This window comes from Plasmodium gallinaceum, assembly GCF_900005855.1.
Source record: "Plasmodium gallinaceum strain 8A genome assembly, contig: PGAL8A_v1_10, whole genome shotgun sequence".
Classification (NCBI taxonomy): Eukaryota; Apicomplexa; class Aconoidasida; order Haemosporida; family Plasmodiidae; genus Plasmodium; species Plasmodium gallinaceum.
Window position 1 is genome coordinate 762,598 of NW_021628239.1, and position 9,818 is coordinate 772,415.

The following is a 9,818-nucleotide window of genomic DNA, read 5'->3' on the forward strand; positions in this document are numbered from 1 at the left end:
TTTTTTTTTTTTTTTTTTTTTTTTTTTTTTTTTTTTGAAGGAATAATTTAATTATAAATAATAAAAAGTTTTTTTTGTGATCTTTAATATACATTTTAATTAAATGAAAAAAAAAAAAGAAAAACAAATGTTTATGTAGAATTATAAAAAATATTTATTTAGCTATGATAATGTGTTTTAAAAAAAAAAAAAAAAAAAAGAAAAAAAAATTTTATATTAAAAATTAATATAAAACATTATCACAAATATATGCAATAAGTGTATCATAGAAAATTAATAGTTTTGTTAATCAATTTTATTCTAAGATGAAATAAATAAATTATATAAAAAAATAAGTAAAAATATAAAGTAAATGAAAAAATGTGAATAAAATAATTTTTTTTTTTTTTTATGAAAACATAATATAATGATATGCCCAAGTATATAAATTTTAAGTGTTTATTTTTTCTTTTATTATTTTTATCATTAATTGAATGTGGCATACCAGGATTACATAAATGGCTAATTAACAACTTTCCTAGTTGTGTAAAAATTGTTCATAAAAATAATTTACTTGATATAAATAATTTAAAAAAAAATTTGAAAATAAATACTATTAAAAAAAAAGAAAATATATTTGAAGTAGATAATTTATTATTTGATTTAAATCAGCTCCTTCATAAAGCTAATGTGAAATTTACTAATTTTGATAATTATTTTTTTAAACTAACTATCTTAATAAAGAATGTATTAAAAAAGTTTCCTCCTAATAAGAATGTTATTTTTGCTATTGATGGAATTTGCCCGTTTTCAAAGTTAAAATTACAAATAAAAAGAAGAGCAAAAGTGAAATCACAAGAAAATGAAAATGTATACCTTTGTGAAAACGATAAATATATAAATGATATAACATGTGGTAGTACTTTTATAAATAAAATTTCTTGTTTTCTTGTGAATTTTGTAAAATATTTATCATCACTTCAAAAATATGAAAATGTAAAATTTTTCATTTCAACTGATAAGGAAATAGGAGAGGGAGAACTTAAACTTATGAATTGGATAAATAATTATGTTTATATTAAAAAAAAAGAAGAAGAAAAAAAGAATAATGAAAATAATGATTTAAGTAAAATACAAAGAGAAAATAATATTTTTGATAAAAATAATAAAAAAAATTATAAAAATGTTGAAGAGGAATCATTTGTTATAGTTGGTGCAGATGCAGATTTGTTACTTCAGTGTTTAGCTTTAAAAAATATTCATAATATATTTATATATACATATCAGACATTTAATATAAATATATGTGATAATAAAAATAAGAAGGAAAATCATCTAATAGAATATGAAAAAAAAAATTTTATGAAGGATAATAAAGATGGATTAATAGACAATTTAAAAAAAAAAAATAAAAAAATGAAGGTTTTATATAATTTAAATACTTTCATTAATTTATTTTTAAATAAATATCCTCAATCTTTTGAATTTATAAAAAGAGATTTGTTAATTTTGTTCATATTAAAAGGAAATGATTATCTACCAAAAATTAAAGAAGGAAATTTTAGCATTTTTTTTGAAGCTTATTTTAGAATGCTAGAAAAAATAAAAAAAATACAAAATGAAGAAACATATAGTGGTTTCTTAAATACAAAATGTATGTTAAATAAGAATAACTTTTTAAAATTTTTAAATGAAGTAGAAAAAATAATAAACTTTTCTAATTTTTTTTTAAATTATAATAATGAAGATGCTGGTAATAATAACACAAATAAATATATGAAAAATATTAAAGAAAATAATTATCTTCCACTATCTTTCTTAAATGAATTAATAAGCAAACATATAATTAAAAAAGATGATATAAAGATAGAAATTATTAATGAAAAAGATTTATATAAATGTACTATAATATATTTTAAAAATAATGAAAAGTATTACTATTCAGCTACTTCAAAAAAAAAAAAAAAGTCTATGCACATAGCAGCTTATAATTTCTTAAAAGATAATTTTTCTTCATATATAGAGTTTATTAATCTAAAGCCTTTTGATAGTAACGAAAAAGAAACAAATAACATAAACAATATAAATTATAAAAATTCAATCAAAAATAATAATTCCTATTTAGAGGAGGAAAGAGAGAATTTATATGAAAAGATAAGGGAAAATAAAATAAATGACAAGATTGAAAACAACAAAACAAATAATGAAACACAAATCAAAGAAATATATCATAATAGTAATAATAAAATAAATAAAACGAAATTTAATAAATCTAACGAAAAATGTAATCTCCTTTTTAATAAAAATCATGAAAATGAAGATATGAGATTAAAATTATATCTGACAAAAATTTATGAGGAAAAATATAAAAATAAAATAAATTATGAAGAAGAAAAAAAAATCGTTGAGAATTATATACAAGGCATACATTGGGTAATAGATATGTATACCAAAACATATTGCATAAATTTTAATTTTTTTTATAAATACTTATTCAGTCCTTCATTATTAAGTTTATATTATCATTTATCAAGAGTTGACAAATTAGCAGATTATAATAGTGACTACAGAAACGCTATGAAAAATATGAATTTAAATATTTTTAAAAATAACTACGAATATTACAATTTCATTAATTTTTGTATAAACAAATATAATAAATTAAAACTAAATGCTCTTAAAAATGTACTATGTGATGAAGAAAAGGAGAAAAACAAGAAAGATTCTTTAATAATAACAAATAGAAATCAAATTAAATTTTTTGAAAACATTTATGATATTTTATTTGCAAAAGATATAAATATAGTAAAAGATAGTATTAAAAAATTAAACACAATTTTAAAAAGTATTTCTATTAGCAAAAAAGTTACTAATTACTATTGGAATATCTACGCACAGAAATTAAAAAAGTTTTATAAAATAATATTTTATAAAGGTACGAAAATATATATTTCAAAATTTTCTTTATTTAAAGTAGGATTAGGAATTCGTAAAAATAATAATTATACTTACATGCAAAAATTTACTAAAAATGATATTTACAATATGAATAAGGAAAAGCTGGATAGTGAAATAGATAATTTTGATAACAGCTTAAATAATTTTAAAAAAGGTAGAATTTTTTGTAGAAATTCATTATATCACTCCAATAAAAGAAAGATAGAAAAAAAAATAATAAAAAGAAAATACATAAAAGTAGTTTACCGTTAATAATGAAAAGGAATAAAACTATATATAAAAAAAATTATACATATATATATATGTATATATATAAATTATTGTAGTTTATCATAAAATATATATAAATAATTTGTTAATAATAAATGTATATATAGAAATAGTATTAAGTAATTTAGCTCAGATTATATTATATGAATTCTTTATAATATTTTATTTTAAAATTATCCGTTTTAACTTCGGATATTTTTTATTTCATTATTTTTAATATTTTTGTATATATTTTTGTTTATCATTTATAAATGTATAATTTTTTTCAGGTATATTTTTTTATATAAGTGCATTAACTACACTTAAATAATTTTAACATTTATATATTTTTTTGTTTTAAATTTTTTTAAATAATTAAATTTAGTAATTTTTGTTTTGTTTTTATTTCATTATACTTTTATAACTTATAATTAGTTTTATGTAATTTAACCATTTATAATTAAAAATTTATGTAATTATATAGTAAAAAAATAAATGAAAATTAACAAATACAAAAAAATTATGTAAGGAATTTATAGAACAATTTTATATGGTTGTTAAAAATCTTTTATAACATTATATTTTTGTTTTATTTATATATTTTTTTTCTTTTTTTTATAAAGGATTTTAATATTTTTTTAATAAAAAATATTACTATATATATATATATATCAAAAAATAAAATTTTTATATAAAAAATTAAAAATATTTCTGTTACAATTAATAAAAATATATTGGGATTTCTTTGAAAATTAATCATTAAAATAATGAAATATTTTAATAAAAGAAGATAATTTTCATTCCATTATTTTTACAAAAAATGTGATTTTTTTTTTTTTTTTTAAAACAAATTAAATAAAATGTTTAAAAATATAAGTTTATATATATATATACATTTTGTATAAATTTTTTTTAAATAGTTTTGATTAAAAACAAAAAAAAAAAAAATACGTACAAATGTTTTTAATGTCTACAATTAATAAGAAATAAGAAATTTTCCTTTCATCTTTTATATAAGAATTTCTCTTGTTTTATAAAGTACATTTATTATTTTAAAAACAAGATAAATTCACATTAATAATATATAGAATAATTTTAACTTTCATATTTCTTATTATTCTACTTTTTTTTTTTTATTTTTTTAAATTCTTATAAAGAAGAATTTGTATATATTTTTTTATTATATAAGATATTAAAGAAGATAATATTTTATATCATTTTTTTTTTATTATTAATTATAATTAAGTATATTTAAAATAAAAAGTTATGCAGTTACAAGTTTTTTTTTAATTAAAAATTGCTTATAGTTTAATCGAATTTGTTTTTTTATTTTTATAATTATATTTTTCTTGGATTATTAGAATTAATTGTTATTAATATTTTAATAAGAGTTGATATAACTTTTTGAAATTATCATTTTATTTTATTTTTTTTTTTTTTTTTTTTGTAAAGAAAAATAAAAAAGAGAAATGGATAATGTATTATCAAAATTAAAAGAATTTGAACCTGATAGTATTTTAACTAGTACACGTGAATTTACAAAAGATAAATCAGAAAAAAAAGTAAATTTGTCTATTGGTATATGTTGTAATGAAGATGGAGGTTTACATGTATTTAAAAGTGTATTAGAAGCTGAAAAGTTAATTTTAGAAAAGAATAAAGAAAAACCATATCTGTTAAGTAATGGGAGTAAAGAATTTTCTATTTTAACTCAAAAATTAATATTTGGAGAAAATTCAGAATACATGAAGGAAAAAAGAATATGTACAATTCAGACTATAGGAGGAACAGGTGCTATATTTATTATTTTAGAATTTTTAAGAGGTTTTAACATTGAAAGTATATATGTAACAAATATTCCTTATGTAAATCATGTTTATATGTTAAAATCATTTGGTTTTAATGTAAAATATTTGAATTATTTTGATCCAGAATTAATAGATATAAATTATGAATTATTTTTAAATGATTTAAGAAACATTAAAAATAATTCAAACATACTTCTTCAAGTTTGTTGCTATAATCCATGCAGTGTAGATATTGAGGAGAAATATTTTGATGAAATAGCTGATATTGTTTTAAAAAAAAATCATTTAGTTATATTTGATGTTGCTTATCAAGGACTTGGAAATTCGGATTTAGGTAAAGATGTATTATTAATTAGAAAATTTCAAGAAAGAAAAATTTCTTTTACTGTGTGTCAATCTTTTTCAAAAAATATGTCGTTATATGGTGAAAGAGCTGGCGCACTACATATTGTTTGTAAAAATAAAACAGAAAGACAATTACTTTTTAATAATTTACGTATGATTATTAGAAGATTTTACACTTCTCCTATTATTCATACGAATAGAATTGTATGTGAAGTTTTAAAAAATGAAAAATTAAAATCTCAATGGTTAAAGGATTTATATGAGTTATCCGAACGTATTAAAAATAATAGATTTTTATTTTTTGATAAACTAAAATATTATCAGAAAAAATATAATTTAAATTATGATTGGGATGTTTATAAAAAACAAAAAGGTATATTTTCTTTTATTCCAATATTTGGTAATATTTATATGAAGTTAAGGGAATATCATATCTATATTATTGATAGTGGAAGGATAAATATTTCTGGGATTACTAAAAAGAATGTCGATTATATAGCAGAAAAAATATGTCTTTGTTTAAGCGAATTGTAGACATAAACAAAAAAAAAAAAAAAAAACTATATATATATTTTTTTTTTAATAAAATATGGGTAAGTAATTTTTTTTTTTTTTTTTTTTCACAATTCATTTATTTCATTTTCAGTTAAATTTTGTGAATTAAAATTTTTTTTTTTATATTAAATATGCATAAATACTTTTAGACACATATCTAAGAAAGAAATATAATTTTTTTTGTTTATTTTAAAGTATTTTATATTTAATAATTATTTATCTAAAATAAAAAAAAAAAAAAATTATATTTATTTCTTCATTGCATATATAAAACTTTTGTAATTGTTATATATATATATATATATATAATAGTATATATAACTTTTTTATTTCTTATTTTCCGTCTGATAATAGAGTATGTTTTAATTTTATATATATATATATATATATTATTAGGGAATAACATATATTTATATTTAGTAATAAATCCCTTTTTAATGATAATTAAAAAGGTTATGAAATATTTAAAATTTTAGAAATTATCATATATTTTTTTTTTCTCTAATATATATAAAAAAAAAAATGAATTCACAAAATTTCTACCAAAATTTGAAGAAGCATATGCAGAGTCTTTTAATTAGAGTACTCAAATAAAAAAAAAAAAAAAAAATATATAGATTTTCAATTTTTGAAAAAAAAAGAAACAAAATAAGAAAATCATATTTATTTTTAAAGAAATATAGTATATTTACAAAAAAATTATAAGTGACAAAATAAAAAATATTTTTTTTAGAAATCTGATATTCCTTATTATAATCAAAATAATATAGTCGATATAATAACTGGAGTATTAGATAAGTTTACCAATGCAAATACTAATGTCATTAATGTTGAAGTATTATTTCATATTATAATATATATTTTTTTTCTCCTTATAATTTTTACAATTTAATTATATATATTTTATATAATTTTTCTTTTAATCTTATATTAATTATTGTCAATTTTTAATTTTTTCTAACATTCATTATATGACTACTATGTATTTATTTGAATTCATATATAAATATGAATTCACGTATTTATTAAATGTTTATATTATTTTTCTTTTTAGAATGCAATTAAAAATATAAAAGAAATTTTAGACAAAAATTTTGGTGTTGGATGGATATGCATAATAGGAGAATCCTTCTCTTTTAACATCTCTGCAAAAGTTAAAAAAAAAAATATATATATATATATATATATATACATATTTTTTTAAATTTTCTTAAATTTTTTTATTTCTATTTGTAGGAAAATTCATTTTTATTTTGTTTTTATCAAGGATATTTAGCAATAGTTGTTTATAAATGCTGATATTGAAAAAAAAAAAAAAAAAAAAGATATTCTTTTATAAAAAAATAAAATATATATATTAATTTTTAAATTTGATTATTAAAAACAAAAATTTGTTTAATTCTGTATATGTATATTTATATATACATATATTTGTGCTTATTTAAGTAATTTACTATCTTTTATAATTTCAAGAAAAATATATATATTTTATTTTAATTAGACAATTTTTTTTTTTTTATAATTAAATTTTTAAGATTTTTTACTTTATCCTTTTTTATATAAAGTTAATATGAATTTATTTATTTACTTACAAAACAATGTATATAAATAAAGTAAACTTATTTAAATATGAAGAAAAAAATAAAAAATTAAATTCTTTCCTTCTAAATTCCAACTATAGTATGAATAATAATGATAATAAGAATATTCAACAAATGAATCTTGAAAAGTGTGAAAAAGCATCAATTTTACTTGATAATTTTAATGTACTAAATCAATTAACTTTAAAAGAAGAAAATAAAAAATTTCAAAGAAATGCATTGAATGATTACATTTTATACAATTATGATAATATAGGATACGAAAAATCAACAGATTCTAATTTTTCTAATTCTGAAAATATTTTTGATTTAACTAAGTTTCATTTTAAAGAAAGGAATCATGAAAGTAGTTTAAATGAAAATTCACTTTATGATAATTCTAAATATATATATGAAAATAAATATAAGAATATAGATTACAATAGAAATTATGAAAAAGAGAGTGAAGTTTACTATCAAGACATAATTAGCAATAATTACGAAGATTCAGAGGAAAATGAAGACAATAGTGATGAAAAAATTAATTTTAGACATAATTCTCAAAATACGAATAATAATTATTATAACAAATTAGAAAAATATAAATACAATGAAAAAAATAATTATGAAGATATAAACATATGTACAAATAATAAAGTAGAAAATATTTCTAGAAAAAAGAAAACAAAATGTAATTATATTGAAAAAATATTTGATTTAAAAAAAGAAAAGGATTTATTAAAGGATAAAAAAAATAACAGTGGTGATATAAAAAAGAAAAATGAAGTGGAGAATAAATTTGTTATGGAAAATAAAAATAAAAATATTTTAAAAGAAAAAAATATTAAAAACAAAAGAAAAAATGAAATATTTTATGAAAAACTTTTAAAAGAAAAAGTCAATTTTTATGAAGAAGAAAAAGAAGAAATAAAAAAGAGTTTTGAGAATAAACTAGAAGAAGTAATAAAAAATTATGAAGAAGAAAAAGAAAAAAAAAAAAATTTAATAAATAATATTTACACTAAATATATTAATATAAAAAATGAATTAATAAAGGCAAATAATGAAAAGCAAAACCTAAAAAAAGAAAATGATATATTAAAAGAAGAATTAAAAAATCCAACAAATTATTGTATAAATAATAAAATGTTAAATAGTTATAAGGAGAAATTAGACTACTATATATTTTTATCAAAAAATAAGGATATAAAAATTAAAAATTTAGAAGAAGAATTAAAAGCAACAAGAAAAAATTTAGAAGAAAAAGAAAAAATAAGTTGTGTGATATCGGAAGAAAAAAAAAATTTGCATAAAATGAATGTACTATTGAAAAAGGATACTATATATTTGCAAAAAAAATTAGAAAAATTAAAAAAAATGAAAGAAGAAATGAAAGAAATAATATTATATAAAGAAATGAAAATAAATTATTTTATTAATATATTAAATATAATAGATGAAACAATTATGAATGAAAATGAAAATAACAAACAACCAAAAAAAAAAGGAAATGATAAGGTAGAGATAGATGCAATAAAAAATATAAATAAAAAAATTATAATAAAATCTATACTTCATAAAATAAAAGATTTAAATAAAAAAATAAAGAAACATGATAAAACACTAGAAAATTTTCAAAATCAAGATGATAAGTTTTTATATAATAAAGATGAGGTAATTCTTAAAAGTAATAATAACGATAAAAAAGAAAAAAATGAAAATGAATTAATTGATAATTATTTTAATTCACAGAATTTTATTTTAAATGAAGACGAACAAAATTTAATCAAGGAAAACGAACACATCAAAACCTTTTTTACAAATTATAATGAGAGCAATACAAATGACATTCTAATAAATAACTTAGAAGCAAAAATAGAATTAGAAAATGTAGAAAATGCTAATGTAGATGTAAAAAAAAAGGAATAAAAATTATTGCTACAAAAACAATCGAATTTGCAATAATAATCAAATAAACTATATAAATCATTCAAATATATGACAAAATTAATTTTAAAATTTTCTGTAAGTATATTTCTTCATTTATAAATAAGGAAAAGAAAAAAAAATCTTAAGGATCTACTTAAAATATGAAATAACATTAATTGGTAACTCATCTTGAAAACTGAATTAACTATGTAAAGCTAAAGTGCTGATTAAAAAAATTAAATTAAATTTAGTAATGAATATAAATTTACACCATTTAATTTAGGAAAAAAAAAAATATGAAAATATGTAACATTGTAAAATTATCTCTTATAAAATGGATAAAAAAAAAAAAAAAAAATTAAAGTTTATACAAAAAAAAAAAAAAAAAAAAAAAAAAAAAAAAAAAAAAAAAAAT

General features: G+C 16.3%; 4 protein-coding genes across 4 annotated transcripts; all 4 read left to right on the forward strand.

Moving 5' to 3' along the window:
• Positions 1-411: 411 nt before the first annotated feature.
• PGAL8A_00019700 (conserved Plasmodium protein, unknown function) lies at positions 412-3,189 on the forward strand (the record flags this gene model as incomplete). Its single annotated transcript, XM_028671603.1, has 1 exon — positions 412-3,189. One exon carries the CDS (start codon positions 412-414, stop codon positions 3,187-3,189), a length of 2,778 nt encoding a protein of 925 aa, XP_028528239.1.
• Positions 3,190-4,655: 1,466 nt separating this feature from the next.
• Positions 4,656-5,873, forward strand: AspAT (aspartate aminotransferase, putative; the record flags this gene model as incomplete). The annotated part of the gene is made up of 1 exon (XM_028671604.1): positions 4,656-5,873. The coding sequence occupies one exon, from the start codon at positions 4,656-4,658 to the stop codon at positions 5,871-5,873; it is 1,218 nt and encodes a 405-aa protein (XP_028528240.1).
• A 543-nt stretch (positions 5,874-6,416) lies between these two features.
• On the forward strand, positions 6,417-7,193 carry PGAL8A_00019900 (dynein light chain, putative; the record flags this gene model as incomplete). The annotated part of the gene is made up of 4 exons (XM_028671605.1): positions 6,417-6,476; positions 6,628-6,729; positions 6,949-7,047; positions 7,131-7,193. The coding sequence occupies 4 exons, from the start codon at positions 6,417-6,419 to the stop codon at positions 7,191-7,193; spliced, it is 324 nt and encodes a 107-aa protein (XP_028528241.1).
• Positions 7,194-7,492: 299 nt separating this feature from the next.
• On the forward strand, positions 7,493-9,403 carry PGAL8A_00020000 (conserved Plasmodium protein, unknown function; the record flags this gene model as incomplete). Its single annotated transcript, XM_028671606.1, has 1 exon — positions 7,493-9,403. One exon carries the CDS (start codon positions 7,493-7,495, stop codon positions 9,401-9,403), a length of 1,911 nt encoding a protein of 636 aa, XP_028528242.1.
• Between the last annotated feature and the right edge of the window lie 415 nt (positions 9,404-9,818).